Source organism: Scyliorhinus canicula, chromosome 21 (assembly GCF_902713615.1).
Source record: "Scyliorhinus canicula chromosome 21, sScyCan1.1, whole genome shotgun sequence".
NCBI lineage: Eukaryota > Metazoa > Chordata > Chondrichthyes > Carcharhiniformes > Scyliorhinidae > Scyliorhinus > Scyliorhinus canicula.
In genome coordinates, this window is record NC_052166.1 from 36,188,922 (window position 1) to 36,205,834 (window position 16,913).

Consider the following 16,913-nt stretch of genomic DNA (forward strand, 5'->3'; position numbering starts at 1 on the left):
AAATTTCCTACTGCTATTTCGCCAAGCACAGCGATTATGCACAAGATTTATTGACAACACACGCTGCAAAATGCAGTTAATGCCAGCACAAAGAAGGGTATTAGTTATTACAGCACTCACCATCTCCTTCAGTACTGTACAAGAATAGTGTGTTTTCAGTGCAATATTTTAGGGTATCTACGCAACCCGACATGCCAGCCAAAACAAAATGGATCCTCAAACCAATACCGAAGGGAAATAACGGAATATGAATGATTTGCCTTGGTAAGCAAGGATTATGGCCAATATTGGAAGAGCTGACCTGAGCTTCCAAGGAGGTTAACGTGGACAAAAATTTTAAAATTTTTCCAATTAAGGGGCAATTTAGCATGGCCAATCCACCTACCCTGTACATCTTTGGGTTGTGAGGGTGAGACCCACACATACATGGGGAGAATGTGCCAACTCCACATGGACAATGACCCGGGGCCGGGATCGAACCCAGGCCCTCGGTACTATGAGGCAGCAGCACTAACGGCTGCGCCACCGTGCCACCCGATGTGTACAGGATTGAGTCGCAAAACTGCGTTGTGACTACAATGCCACTCTCCCCACCCAGCCCCGCAACAGTCAATTGGTAACAGAGCTTAAATGTTGGTAAGACAGTTGCTACGTTGTTTACTATTGCAATGTAAGCCAGCAGACAATGCAAATTTTCTTCTCCCTCCATTTATCAACACCATGTTTGATACTCTTCTGAACTTCCCTTGCTTCTTTCTCCTAAACCTCAAGGAACATGTTCCTTTTCTTGTACCCAAGCTACAATTAAAGTATGATATGGAGATGCCGGCGTTGGACTGGGGTGAGCACAGTAAGAAGTCTTACAACACCAGGTTAAAGTCCAACAGGTTTGTTTCAAATGGCTAGCTTTCGGAGCACTGCTCCTTCCTCAGGTCCATTCACCTGAGGAAGGAGCAGTGCTCCGAAAGCTAGTTATTTGAAACAAACCTGGTGGACTTTAACCTGGTGTTGTAAGACTTCTTACAATTAAAGTAAGCCTCATTGCACAGTCTTCTCCCGTAACTCTTCCACAAAATCCACTGCACTCCTTACTTCCGGCAATCCTTTCTCCCTCTGACAGCAAAACAAATTTTGCTTCTGAGGAACAGTCATACTGGACTCGAAACGTTGGCTCTCTTCTTCTCTCCATGAATGCTGCCAGACCTGCTGAATTTTTCCAGCACTTTCTAATTTTTTATTTCACATTTCCAGTATCTCCGATATTTTATTTTTATTCTTCCTGACTTATTTTAATCTTTTCTCATACCCTTCACAACTTTGGCCTGGCATCTAAATTTTGCAACAAGAGTGTGAAGTAATTATCCTAAAAGCAGCACTCCCAACTTATATTTTCCTTCAACCATACAGGCTTCTAACTACTAACATATTGGATGATTTAGGTTACAGATTTAAGACTCAAAGCTGTCCGTTCCGAGTATATTTGCTTACAAAAATGCAAGATAAGTATGATTTCATGACATATAATTTTGCATCCTCATATAAAAATAGAGCAAATCACATTGTGAAACAAAAATATTAGACATTAATTGCAATTGCCTGTGGCAGTATATCAAGTGTGAGCGACTTTGTGTTCATGAACAGCTTAATATGTGGTATAATGAAGGGATTGATTTCTTGCCCTCTGGCATAATATTATGGTCATTAATGCAAGTGATAGCTAGATTGTTATTCAAGGTCAGGTTCTACATGGTTTGGTTATGGTTTCTTTAATTGATCTACTCTGGCTGAACAATAATAGTCACAATTTCTTTTAGCACCTTGTCGCATGAAATGTTTCAAATTGCAGCACATAATGAATTGCTGGTGAACTGCACTGGCAGTGATTCAGTAAACAAAATGTCACTGTCTCTCTGTATATAACAGCAGCTATCTCACAAACAGCCATGAGATGAAAGATCAGTTAAACTGTTCTCTGACGGGGCTGCTTGAGAAAGGAATGTTGGTTACAAAACCAAAAAATAAACGCTCGTTTTACTTGAAAAAACGTTGCGGGATTTTTAATATTCACCTGGCCCTTCGAACAGTTTGGCTACAATCCAACGTCCGAAGAGTCGATTTCGAACCTACATTTTGCTACACACACTCAGAATTCTCCTTATTCTTTATGCACTGTTAGAAAGTTTGTGACTTAATTTCAATATGATTCCTCAGATCTTGCTAGTGCAAGACAACAGCAGGTCACCTCAGCAGCTACAATGGCTGCCATTTCTAAAGCTCTGAAGTGATTAAACTGTACTTACATTATACAAAATGTCAGTCCATCCTTCCATGGTGATACACTGGAAGACTGTGAGCACAGCAAAGAGGATATTGTCAAAATTTGTAATTCCGTAGCTGGGTCCAGTCCAGTATCCTCTACACTCAGTTCCATTTGGACATTTCCGGTAGCCACATGGAAAGTCTGTCACTTGCTGATCTAGATAGAAACAGAGGCAAACCATTTCAGTTCACTGTTAAATTTTACCTGCCACTGAACATTACAGCACTAATCATCTCAAAGACGTATCATCAGGATTTACACCTTTAAAGGTATTTTATTTTCTGACTGCGCCCCTAGTTTTACTACCAGGCACACCATTTGCCAACTGATATATTCCAGTTTTGTTTCGATTTGTCCAATAGCAGAAGTGCAAGAATGGTCCAGGGTGGCCTGTCGCTCTAGTCCCTTGCTGTAGCAGCATCCAGTTTCCACTTGGCTATGGAAACACAAATAGCTGCCAACAAGAAGCTGCTGACATGAGCCATTTATCTAGCATTACATGGCTCAACACATTGCAGATGAGTGAAACACTGTCGTTTTGTATAAAAGAAACTTATTCTATATATAGGTGGTAATAGGATTGCCGATTTCAAGGCGAGAGGATCCAGCAAAATTTACTAGATATCAAGGAAAGTTCGAAAGAGTCCCAGGGCTATCCGTGGAGTGACGTCTGCTGCAGGAGAGCTGACCCAGAGCTCATAATCTTCCTTTCCAAGCACACAATATGAACTTTTACAGGCAGTTTCCTCCGTCGGTCTTGGGATATGTGCAGATCTCGAGTAAGCCCACAAGTGCATTTGCTAGACATTTCAATATCTAACAAACAGCTTGATGCATCATCAAAAATAATTTTCCCTAGCCAGTTCGTCAGAATAATCACATTTTTCATTGATAAATTCATATTAAGCAATCTCAGGGATTGTGTGAAAATGATTTTTTTTAAAATATTTTTATTAGGGATTTTCCATTTTACAATAAATTTTACAACAAAATTCATATTACCGACAGCAGATGTCACACAAAACCAACATAATGAAAACCCCAACCAACCATCCACATCCCATCAACCAAGAGAAGGAAGAAAACCAAAAAAAAATTGAAACAAACCCCAGACCCCTAGCAACTGAAGGCGGCCAATTCCTTAAAGTGGGTAATGAATGGCTGCCTTCTCAGGTAGATATCTTAAACATAAGAACATAAAAACTAGGAGCAGGAGTAGGCCATCTGGCCCCTTGAGCCTGCTCCGCCATTCAATGAGATCATGGCTGATCTTTTGTGGACTCAGCTCGACTTTCCGGCCTGAACACCATAATAAATCCCTTTATTCTTCAAAAATCTATCTATCTTTATCTTAAAAACATTTAATGAAGGAGCCTCTACTGCTTCACTGGGCAAGGAATTACAAAGATTCACAACCCGATCCCCCAACAATGTACTTGAATTCCTCCAGGTACAAGAATTCCATTAGGTCACCCATCCATACGGAGGCGTTGGGCGGAGTAGAAGATCTCATCTCCGGGCAATCGACGAGGCGAAGGTAAGGATATCTGCCTTCAATCCCGTCTGCAGCACTGGTGAGTCTGACACCTCACAAATGGCCACCAGGAGAAGGCTCCAGATTGATATTCACAATCGCTAACATGGTGCTGAAGAAGGAGACCCAAATTTACCGGTTATGGGGCAAGACCACATGTGTGTGTGATTGGCCGTCCCCTCAGAACACTGCTTGCACTGGTCATCTACCTCCGGAAATAAACCACTCATCCTAGTTTTAGTTATGCACCACCTTAACCTGGATTAGACTAAGCCACGTACATGAAGACGTGAAGTTCACCTTATGAAGAACCTCACTCCTTATCATCCACTATAGGAACCAGCTCCCTCTTCCACTTCAGCATTACCCCATCCGCCAAGTCCAAATTCTCAAGACAGAATTTGCCCATAAATACCAGACGTGCTAACCTTCTCCGACCCTGCCAGCAAAAGGATCTTCTCCAACAGAGACATCCGCATTGCAACAGGAAATGTTGGTAAGACCATCCGAAGCGAGGACATCACCAATGCATCCAGACTAGATTCTCTACACGACCTCACCTCTATCAGTCCCCATTCGGAACTTGGATCACTGCACCACCCTGATGCACAATCAATGACTACTAAAGCGAGGTTGTAGTACAACTGAAGGCTTTAATAAGCTAGATGTTTCCCCCCGCAGCTCAGGTACAGAAAGGATGCTTCTGGGGTGGCACGGGCTCTTATACCCCGACTTGCAGGGCGGAGCTACCATACAGGCTCGACCAATGGAAAGCATACATTATCTACCAATGGTGTTCCAGCATTACTAGGCACCGTAATACCTCTACACAGACTACCACACACCCCAATTGTCAAATAAAGCAAATGTGAGGCCTCCCAATTGCCTATCCCTTTGAGGAACTATCCTTTGGATCTTCGAGGTCTTGCCCACCTATATAAAGGGTGAAATCAACCTATTAACCCTCACAAAGAAATATTTAAGGAGGAAGACATTGGAACAAATATAAAAACCTGGGAAGAATATTCATTTTAATAGACTGGACTGTGCTTGCCAGCCAGGGTCAGGGGAAGGTTGTCCCACTTTTGCAGATCAGGCTTAACCTTGCCCACCAGACTTGCAAAGTTCAATTTATGAAGCCGGGGCCAATCGTGGACCATCCGGATGCCCAGATACCTGAAGGTAGCGCTAACCAAGTGTAAAGGCAACACCCCCCAACTCGGTTCCCCTCCCTGGGGAAGGGGGTTGGTTGAGTGAAAATAACTGATTGTTGCGTAAATGTTCTCAGTAATTTGTAACTTAAATATGGTTAAAACTGAGAGACACAATACTGCTGAAGACATTTGATTGCTCGAGCTCAGAAAAATGAGGCAACATCTTGGATTAAAACTCCAACCAAAACAAAATTATTTTGTTGCTGCAACCATGTAACGCATCATACTTAATTGGTGGTTGGTAAGCAGAAGGTTGCTGACTAAATTTCATGGGTAAATCACCGATATCTAGAGCAGTATTTCTTAATGAACACCCCTAACATCAAAAACTGAGATGGAATGAATGCTTTGCCTCTTCCCAGGAGATCAATGGTCTGGAAGGGAGAGTGTGGGAAGATGAGAGTGAACATAAGAACTAGGAGCAGGAGTAGGCCATCTGGCCCTTCGAGCCTGCTCTGCCACTCAATGAGATCATGGCTGATCTTTTGTGGACTCAGCTCCACTTTCCCACCCAAACACCATAACCCTTTATTCTTCAAAAAAACTATCTATCTTTATCTTGAAAACATTTAATGAAGGAGCCTCAACTGTTTCACCAGGCAGGGAATTCCATAGATTAACAACTCTTTGGGAGAAGAAGTTCCTCCTAAACTCAGCCTTAAATCTACTTCCCCTTATTTTGAGGCTATGCCCCCTAGTTCTGCTTTCACCCGCCAGTGGATCTATCCTATGGCTAATAACCTCCCCGCATCTATCCTATGGCTAATTCATGTCTTCCACACCCTTGCAGCCAGCTGGGAGAAAGGCTTTCATGCCATTATTCTGGCTGGCTTCAAACCCATGATCTGGTAGAAGAATTACACCTTCCAGTTGCTGCTGTACAAGTAGCTCTCACAAAGGAAAACACGAGGCCCAATCAAATCTGAAATACTGAAAGCCTGAGCACTTGAAACTTGTTGAACTTGGGAGGGCAAATATCACGTCAAATGTTGGTTGCAGGCGCAGAATGCTCCTCTTGTTGCTCAGTGGTGCAGTTAGTATCAAGGGAATGGAAAATGAAAACAATTCGCTGTCTGAGGAAGTCAGGCAGAAAGGAGAAAGAAGGAGCAGCTGCCTGTTTTCGAAGAGTGAGAATTTATTATGGAAGAGGAATGGTGAGGTGAAAAACAGGGTTCATCGTCATTCAAATCCCAATCAGGAACTGTGAACTGGCATTAATGCATACCTTTCACAGTGGCATAATAGCCATTCGGAATTGAATCAGAATACTGGGGGAGGGAGGGGTGGATTAAATTGGCTTAAACTCTGAAAACAGGTGTGGATATTGCTGCAGGCGTGTAGCCCATGCCTGTGTTGCATTGCAGACAGCAGATTAAGTTGATGCCACCTGCTCTTTTAAATGATTTCTACATGCAGCCAGAATAACCCGCAATGTTCGCTGACTACACAAATCAACAGGGGAGCTAATACCACAAATGGCAAAGGATGCCTGAACCTCTTAATGAGGAGATGCCTGTGGTTGCAAGACATAGTAGGAGTTTTTTTTAAGAAGTGAATTCGAGTTGTGACATTTTGGGAAATGGTTAAACATGCAAGAGAGTGAGCATCAAATTTGCATGGCAATGCAGTTGGAAGTGTTGGTGCAAGAGATAGAAAGGAGAGGCACCCTGTACCTACAGGGGGGTGTGGCAGGAGCTTGGCCCTCCAGAGATATGTTCAGGAGACCGTGGGAAGGAGTTCACGACTGAGGTTAATGACAGGACAATTGCTCTAAGGACATGAACGCTGCACAGGAAAACATTTTTGACAAGGTATTACGAGTCGAGTTCACCTTCAATGAAATATCCTACCAACTCCACCATTCTCCAACATCTACCATCAGCAATCTCTCCCAGTCAGCACTTAGCCATAAATTATCATGTTTTTCCTCATCCAAATTGTGCTGTTACAAGACACTCACCCGCAGTTAGTCAACCATGGCAGCCACACCATCAAAATATATTGTAGAACACTCAATGACACACTTCCCTCGTTCTTGGGAAGGTAGCGCACAGCAGGATGCAACAGGAAAACATGATGTGGAGATGCCGGCGTTGGACTGGGGTGGGCACAGTAAGAAGTCTTAGAACACCAGGTTAAAGTCCAACAGGTTTATTTGGAGTCACTAGCTTTCGGAGTATAACTTCTTCTTCAGGTGATCAAAATATTCGCTCACCTAATAATAATAGTAATTGCTTATTATCACAAGGAGGCTTCAATGAAATTGCTGTGAAAAGCCCCTAGTCACCACATTCCGGCATCTGTTTGGGGAGGCCGGTATGGGAATTGAACCCGCGCTGCTGACCTTGTTCTGTACTACAAGCCAGCTATTTAGCCCACTGCTGATGAAGGAGCTACGCTCTGAAAGCTAGTGGTTCCAACTAAACCTGTTGGACTTTAGCCTGGTGTTGTAAGATTTCTCACTGCAGCAGGAAAAGAACTGGAAGAGGGAAAGCGTGGCCACTTGGTTTAACATCTATAGTGATGACACTGCTGGCAACCACGGGAAAGGATTTCACTGAGATTGTCACTAGCAAGGCTGGAATTCTCCTTCTCCCTCATCCCATAAACACTTTTGGTCACGAGCTGTAGATAGCATAAGCACTTTTTACTTTCATCCCTCCCCACACCACCACTCAATTATTGTTCATTTTTAGTTTCAGGTACTCAATACTTACAAGCTAGCCATGAGAGCAAAATTGTCATGAAATCTTGTATTTGCAAGCAATAGCTCACAGAGGTGGATACCACATGCATTTCAGAGGCCATAAGGGATAGTCTAGGTGCCAGTTCACCAAAGGCTGAGGTCACACACTAGCACAGATGGAGACTTTTGAGAGTCCAAGCCACAGAGGGAGGCTGACTGGTGTACATGACCAAATGCTTGATGTGCATTAGCTCAGTTGACTGCACAGCACTGCCAACAGCGCGGGTTCAAATCTCACGGCGGCTGAGATTATTCACGAAGACTTTGGGCGGGATTCTCCGCAAACCGGCGGGGCGGGCCACTCCGGCGCTGAAGAGTGGCATGAACCACTCTGGTGTTGGGCCGCCCCAAAGGTGCGGAGGGGCTAGGCCGGTGCCAGAGTGTTTAGCGCCGCACCGACTGGCGCGGAAGGGCTTGGCGCCACGCCAACCGTCACCGAAGGGCCTCCGCCGGCTGGCGTGAGTTGTCATCCCAGCGCATGCGCAGGGGGGGTTCTTCTCCGCACTGGCCATGGCGGAGTTTGACAGCGGCCAGTGCGGAGGGAAAGAGTGCCCCCACAAAACAGGCCCGCCCGTGGATCGGTGGGCCCCGATCGCGGGCCAGGCCACTGTGGGGGCACCCCCCCAGGAACAGATCCCCCCGTGCCCCCCCCACACCCCGCCCCCCTCCGAGGGCTCTGCAGGCCGCCCGTGGAGCCAGGTCCCGCTGGTAAGGACCTGTTGTGATTTACGCCGGCGCGATCCGCCGAAAACGGGCAGCCACTCATCACCCATCACAGTCTTGAGAGTCGCCGGGGGGGGGGGGGGGGGGCTGCTAGCGGCGGCCGACCGACATGGCGCAATTCCTGCCCCCGCCAAAACTCCGGCACCAGAGAGTTCGGCAGCCGGCGGTGGTGGGATTCATGCCGCCCCCCCCCCCCCCCCCCCCCCGGCAATTCTCCGACCCGGCGGGGGATCGGAGAATCCCGTGCTTTGTTTTCTCACCCTTGTCCCTCAGGTTAAATCTCCGCCAGTCAGCTTTCCCTCTTAACGGGAAGAGCAGTCTGTGGCCCTCGGGCACTATGGCAACTTTTAGTTCAGTACTGCAGGGCTCCACCAGAGGGATGTTCCTTGTGACAGCGTGACATGCATTAGCAACAGTGGACAACTCTTGCTGTCCTGTAGCCAACCTTGATTTGCCATTTTCTTCCTTTTTTCACGGAATGTGGGTGCCGTCTGCTAGGCCAGCATTTGTTGTCCATCCCTAATTGCCCTGGAGAAGGGAATGGTGAACCATTACAGTCCATGTGGTATAACTGTTGTCTGGAAGGGTGTTCCAGAATTGTGACAGTGAAGAAATGGTGGTAGAGGTCACGGTGTCTTGACAGCGGCCAGTGCGGAGGGAAAGAGTGCCCCCACAAGGAGTCTTGGTGAGTTGTAGTGCATTTTGTATGGTACACATTGCTGTCACTGTGCATTGGTGGTAGAGGGACTGAATGTTAAAGGTGGTGAATGGTGAGCCAATCAAGTGGGCTGCTTTGTTAGGGTTGATGTTGAGCTTGTTGAGTGTTGTTGGAGCTTCACTCATTCAGGCAAGTGGAGAGTATTCCATCACATTTTGGACCTGTTCTTTGTCGATGGTGGACAGGCCTTGGAGAGTCAGGAGGCAAGTTACTGACCAAACAACTCAGAGATTCGCGCCTACTCTTGTAGCCACAGAATTTAAATGGCTGGTCCAAGTCAGTTTCTGGTATATTGATAGTGGGGGATTCAATGAAGGCAATGCTATTGAATGTCAACGGGAGAAGTTTAGATTCTCTCAGGTTGGAGATGTCATTGTCTGGCACTTGTGTGTCGTGACTGTTAATTGCCGCTTATCAGCCCAAGCCTGAATGTTGTCCAGGTCTTGCTGCCTATGGGTGTGACTGGTTTCAGATCTGAGGAGCTGTGAATGGTGCTGAACATTGTGCAATCACCAATCCGCATCCTCACTTCAGATCTTTTGATGGAGGGAAGGTCATTGATGAAGCAGTTGAAGATGGTCGGGCCTTGGACACTACTCGAGCAGTGATGTGTTGATCCTGAAATAATTGACCCCCAACAACCACAACCATCTTCCCTTGTGCCAGGTATGACTAACCAGTGGAGAGCTTTCCACCAGATTTCCATTGACTTCTGATTTGCTAGTTCTGCTTGATGTCACAGTCAAATGCTGCCTTGATGTGAAGAGCAATCAGTCTTACCTCACCTCTGGAGTTCAGTTCTTTTGACCAAGGCTGTAATGAGGTCAGGTGCTGACTGGCTGTTGTGTAACCCAAACTGAATGTTGGTGAGTAGGTGAAGGCTGTGTAAGTGCCACTTGATAGCACTGTCGACAAAACCTTACATCATTCTGGGGCAGCACAGTCGCACAGTGGCTAACACTGTGGCTTCACAGCGCCAGGGTCCTAGGTTCGATTCCCCGCTGGGTCACTATCTGTGCGGAGTCTGCACATTCTCCCTGTGTTTGCGTGGATTTCCTCCGGGTGCTCCGGTTTCCTCCCACAGTCAAAAAACGTGGTGGTTAAGTGGATTGGCTATGCTAAATCGCCCTGAGTGCCCAAAAAGATTAGAAGGGGTTATTGGGTTCCGGGGATAGGGTGGAAGTGAAGGCTTAATTGCATCGGTGCAGACTCGATGGGCCGAATAGCCTCCTTCTGCACTGTATGTTCCATTTTGCTGAATGAGTCAAATACATGTGGTATGGAGGATTGCCACAGAATGAAGGAATTATGGCTGTTGCCAGATAATAAGAATTTATCATCATAATAATGTGTGACGGTGTGGTCACACACCAGCAGCACATTGAGAGGGTGGAAGCACTTTCAGCTCATGAAAATGGCCCAGTTCACATGGGGTGTTGCAAGGCATTGTGATTATGGTCAATAACATCTTGCATTATGGTGAAGCCTGAAATCCATGCAAACCCTTGTGCTCTCCCTGCCTGGTTTGCTCTGGCATGAGGGAATGAAATGAAGTTCTTGCTGTCTCTCTCTGAAAAAAGAACCTCAATGATGGTCCTGATACAAAAAGGGGAGAGGGGGTTCAAACTGTGAGGTGTTCCTCATATCTCCATCAACAGCCTGGACAAAACCAGTGACATAGAGGTCAAGGGTCACAGCCATGCATCAGCCTGAGGTATTGCTACATTTGTTCTACTTTGAGGTTGCAGTTGGAGCAGTTTGTAGCTTTCAGTTGCGGCCCCTTTTGTGTAAGAAAGACATCTCATGCATTTGTCCTTGCTAAATTTGAGGTAAGAGATAGTTGCTTTCGAGAGACCCTTGGTGGATATGGCCTCCAGCTGAGAGCCCTTCTCTCCTTCCTGCTCCTTCTTCTAGCAGCTTGTACTGCTCTGTGTGACCCTTCTTCATTCTCTCACTCATTCTCAATTCCCAGACAAAGCCTTACCCGCTCAGCCATTTCTGGAAGCAACTTGTTTCAGCACAAGTTTTTAAATGAACTGAAAAATACATTGGCCACTTAGAGTATTCAAACTTCAGGCAAGAGTCATGAAAACAAGTTTCCTATTTAGTAATTATTTTTTAATCCATCAACTCGAAACTGGCAGAACTGGACTTGTAAAATGGAAAACTTTCCAACGCAAAGACGAAAGGTGACTTGAGTTTGCAACCAAAGGTGTCTACCTCAATTTACATTCCCCATTCCAACCCTTTGGAATGGTGACAGCATGTCTGCAAAAACCCAACAAGGGAAATTACCTCAGGAAGATATGATGGGCCCACACCTCCTGTCCCATTAGGAAGGCATTAAGGAAATCCACTGAGGGATTCAACTGTTGGAGATGAGCCATTGAGCTTAGATAATGGAACCTTGGTTAAGAGGGCTTCACAAACATGATTCAATCAAGTTACCCATGGAATACATTGGCAGAAACATTATTTAGATCCTCTGGGAAGTTGGAGAGGGGAGATCACATGGCAAGCCAATCCTTTGTATGTTTCAAATCCTGTTTTCTGACCATGACCATTCTGCAGACTGAAACGTCCTACAAGAATACAGCCCAGCACTCCAAAGAACAACCAATCAGCTGTCTACACCTATAAACTGGAAGCATCAGGACCACTAAAGGCATGTTTACAGATGACCCAATTTAACCTGAAGCCAACCAAGGTAACAAATTATTGATTGTGCATTCCTTTTACTTTCTATTAACTCTCATTTGACCAATCTACCCCCCCCCCCCCCCCCCCCCCCGGATATATTTTGTGCCTGTGTGCCTGAGTGTGAAAGTCCTGGCACAATTTATTATTTTACTTCGATCTGTTGAAGCATAATAAAACTAACTACTTTCTTTGTTACGTTCTAGAAAACCTGTTTGATTGGTTATGTTATGATCACAAGATGTAAGCAGTTATTGAATTGACAAGTGTACACTTTTCGAACAAGAGAACCTTTTGCGGTCAACCGAGGAGGAAAAAAAGGGAGCCAGTCAATCTCTCCTCGCCCGATCATAACACGACTACAGGCAAAAGCAGGTATATAAGCAACCAGAAGAACTAACCCTGTAATCATTTATGATCACTTTAATTAGCTCGGTGGGGAATCCAAAATCACATATAATCTCATGTTCAGATGTTCAAGGTTAAGAAATGGCGTGGATGTAGTTCGGCACTTGGAAATGGCAGCACCGGTAGAAAATCAGATTTGAATATCGACCATAATAAGCATACCCCTGCCCGTTGCACACACAACAACACATTTATCAAACCGGCATCCTGCCTACTTTCTATCGAAAGAGTGCCATCACACATCTGAGATTATTTTCAAATGTTAGGTTATGTAACTCCTAAAAACTGGTGCTATGTGTTCTGTACCAGATAGTCAGGCTGTGCAGGGTAGAACTGAATCCTATTAGTTACACGTTTACAAGCACTTTTCTTTTCCAATTAAGGGGTAGTTTAGTGTGGCCAATGCACCTACCCGTTTAGTTTGCTCCTATATAAAGTTTTTGTTAAATATCTGAAAAGGGAGTGCAGTCTAAAATAACTTATGTACGCATAGTCCAGGGACTCTACGAGGCCGTGAAAAAGGCAAGCTTCTTGGGAGTCCACAAACAGATGCAACCTACAGTTGTACAGTACTGCTGCGTGCAACGTCCTCCAGTCCCCGATCTGTTTGCGTTAGCGATAGAGCCCTTGGCCATTGCGCTGAGGGGCTAGGAGTTGTGGAAGGTGGATAGTGGGGGTGGGGGGTGGTAGAGCTTAGGGTGTCCTTGTACGTGGATGATTTGTATGTTATTCTCTAAGTCTGAATGAAGACTGTAGACTTACAGTTAACACAAACACTTTATTCAAAGGGTTTGTTCTGCTTCCAGAGCTCAACTAGATGTAAAACAGTCAAGAGGTATCACCAGTGAAACTAAGGTAAATTGCCTATGCTGAGCTGTCTCTGTGTGCTGCTGCTCACTAGCTCTGTGCTTCTCAAACAGGTGGATCCTGCCTTGGCACGACCCTTTATACCCGTCTCTGATGCTGCCCTCTAGTGGTGCTGTGGTTGTTACATCTGTGCTGCAATCCCTGGTGTATGTGCAGATGAATGTACAGATCACTACAATTTGTTGTTATACATTTTGATGCCGGGCACCTCGCAGGTTGGGGGGGGGGGGGATGTTGATTCGGGGAAATCACAGATTTGGGCTGGGGAGGATGGATGCGTTTTAAGAGAGGGGGATCAGGGAGATGAAGGATTTGTTTCTGGGAGGGCGGTTTGCGAGCTTGGAAGAGCTAAATGGGAAGTTTGGGTTGGCAGATGGGGTGGGGGAGATATTCCATTACACGGAGATATGGGACTTCACGAGGAAGGTCTTACGACCTTCCCGATAGCGCCCGCCTCTTTGTTGTTGGAGGGGGTGCTGTCAGTGGGGGTGGTAGAGAGGAAGGGCGTCATCTTGGTGATTTATGGGACGTTTTTGGAAGAAGATGAGGTGCCCATGGAGGGAGTTAAGGCTAAGTTAGAGGAGAAGTTGGAGGAGGGATTGTAGTGTGAGGTGTTGCGGAGGGTGAATGCCTCGACTTTGTGCATGAGTCTGAGGTTAATACAGCTGAAGGTGGTGTACAGGGTGCACCTGATAAAGTCGAGGAAGAGCCGGCTGTTTGAGGGGGTCGAGGATATCCATGAGCAGTGTGCGAGGGGTCCTGCGAATCATGTGCATATGTTCTGGTCCTGGAGCGGCATGGTGGCACAGTGGTTAGCACTGCTGCCTCATGGCGCCGAGGTCCCAGGTTCGATCCCAGCTCTGGGTCACTGTCCATGCGGATTTTGCACATTCTCCCCGTGTTTGCGTGGGTTACGCCCCCACAACCCAAAGATGTGCAGGGTAGGTGGATTGGCAACACTAAATTGCCCCTTAATTGGGAAAAATGTATTGGTACTCTAAATTGATTAAAAAAAAAGAAAAGGAAGAGGAGCGAGAGCAAGAAGCGGTGAGATGGAGGTTAAAATCACCAAGGATGAGATGTAGCTTGGTGCAGAAACTGAGGAGGACGGGAATTCCGCAAATTGGTGTGATGCTAGGGGTGGGGGGAACAGAACACAGATTTTAAAGGGGATGGTTTAGAACAAGGTGAGATGTTCAAAGGTAGGGAGACAGACTAAGGTATGATTTAGAGATAAAGCTGCAGCAACACCCCGTGTTTGTGTGGGTTTTGCCCCCCACAACTCAAAGATGTGCAGGCGAGGTGGATTGGCCATGCGAAAATTGCCCCTTAATTGGAAAAAACAAATTGGGTACTCTAAATTTTTTTTTTATTAATATGTCCTGGTGCTGCCCGAAGCTGGAAAGGTTTTGGAGGGCTGTTTTCAGCACCCTTGCAGGGGTTTTGTCTCGGCGTGGCAGGGGGACCTGCTGGAGCTCTTAGCCCTGGAGTTGGTGAAATTTGCTCTAAGAGGTGGCGAGTGAGGAGGGAGGGATGCTCGGGTGGATTGGGGGGGGGGGGGGGGGATTAATGTGTTGGGCGGGTTCATTGTTGTTGTAAAATGGAAAATGGAAAATGGAAAAAGTTGAAACTTTGGCATAAAAATACTTTTAAATCAAAATTAAAAAGACAGACCATTCTCCATCTAATACTGCACTGTGCCCATCATGCACTGCCCCTTCCTCATTGTGTTCTATTCACTCGTCCATCTCACCTTCTGATTCTTTCCTCCATTCTGTCCAGTGAGAAAACAAGCCTTGTCTCAGGACCAAGCCTTGTATTCTGTTGTTCCCTTTCCTCCATTAGCCCCTCTTGCCCTGTCCCACCTCTCCCCCTTCCTCTGCCTCCTTTCCATCCAACTCCCCTTCACACTTTCATTCTTTCTCCCCTCCTCTCTTCCTCCATCACCGCCACATATTTCTACCTTCCCTTCATCCAGCTGGAACCAGCTGCCTCAGCACATTGCAATGCTCTTTATCTGAATACCACCAAAGTTGGGCGGAGTTCTCCCTAAATTATGCAGAGTGTCGCCCTGCGCAGGAAACGTGGCGTTGAAGTCGTCGGCCCGAAAGGTGTCTTTCTCCGTCGTAATGTTCACCTGAATGAATAAAGAAGGGCAAGGGGCGGGTCCCATGGTGGAGCCAGCCTTGCCAGCACCTTAGTTATTTGAAGAATGGGGTGCCATTTTTAAAGGCAACCCATGCAGAAAATTGAAAGCTGGACACACCACCCCCCACATAATACTGTCCCTGGTACTGTCATTTGGCACTGCCATTGACACTGCTCCCATGGCACTGCCCAGGCATCCCCCCCCTCTCCCCCCCCCCCCCCCCCCCCCCCCACCCCGGCCCCCCTCCCAGCAATGCACTTATCTGAGATCCTCTGGTGAGTTATTTTACAGGCAGAGGTGAAAACATTACCTCTGCTCACCTTTAGAGGCAGAATCACAATAGCCCTAGCTATCAAACACCTGGCATTATGAATCCTATAACCACATCATTCAGAAATGTAGCAATTTGTACATGCTAAAAGAGCAAGGTAAATCAAGTTCACCTACAACCTTCCTGCTAGTTGCATGACGCAATGATAATGGAACATCCTGACTTATCATAGCCATCAACCTTCGTTAATTAATCTCCAATAGGCACAGACATAAAATGAGGAAAACTGCAGGAGTGGGAAGGTTTGGGAACTTTAACTCCAAATTCACCTGTTCCTCCTAAGCCTGCTAGGTTTACAGCGTCAAATCTCACACTACTCCTATACTGTATCCCAGTTATTATAGAATCGCTACAATGCAGAAGGAGGCCATTCAGTCCATCAAGTCTTCACCGACCCTCTGAAAGAGCATTCTACCAAGGCCCACTCCCCACCCTATCCCTGTAACCATGCGTACTGACCATGGACAATGCACCTTACCTGCACATCTTGTTGTGTGAGGAAACCTACACAGACACGGGGAGGACATGCAAACTCTACACAGTCACCCAAGGTCGGAACTGAACTTGGGGGCCCCTGGTGCTGTGAGGCAGCAGTGCTAACCACACTGCCAGCGTACCACCCTGCATTCTCTGAAATAAATGATCTACTGTGCATTTGAATTAATCAATATGAATTACATATTCCAGCCTGCTAGACAGCCTGTTCTATGATTTACCACACTCACTGGAGTATTATTTCCACATCTCCAACACCACCAGCATGCCAACTCCCTCCCTATCCCGTAAATCCCCTTTCAAATACATGTCTTCCGGTTTTACCATTTGAGGTTGAGGTCAAAGAGCTTGTCACGGTCTATATTATCTACTCCACTTACAAGACTGAAACAGAAATCATATTAAAATGGAGTAACTGAATAAAATGAGGGCAGGACAAGACTGTAACTGGTGTCAGAGTGTTAAATCCCTCAACTCCGACAAGAGCATGGTTAGTTATTCCTACCAGCAATGCTTGCTGCCTTCGAGATTTTCACCATTGTCAGGTTAGCAGGAAAAGGCATTTTCAGGCCGATTGAGCGGACTTTTATGGCATCTCCACATCATAATCAAACTAAACATTCCTGAAAATGTACAACTAGCACAAGAGGAGGTTGGCTTCCAACTAAAATAGTGAGAAGAATATCTGTCAGAATTGAGCCATCCGGCTTC

The 16,913-nt window shown here is 46.1% G+C and overlaps 1 protein-coding gene across 13 annotated transcripts in view; it reads right to left on the reverse strand.

Annotated features, from left to right (window-relative positions):
* cacna1ba (calcium channel, voltage-dependent, N type, alpha 1B subunit, a) overlaps window positions 1-16,913 on the reverse strand; it is a 739,085-nt gene that overhangs the window by 423,420 nt on the left and 298,752 nt on the right. For all 13 annotated transcript variants that reach the window (XM_038781850.1, XM_038781861.1, XM_038781863.1 and 10 more), the window contains one exon: window positions 2,301-2,476. In XM_038781850.1, coding sequence (XP_038637778.1) covers window positions 2,301-2,476 — 176 coding nt within the window. The remainder of the gene's footprint in view (window positions 1-2,300; window positions 2,477-16,913) is intronic.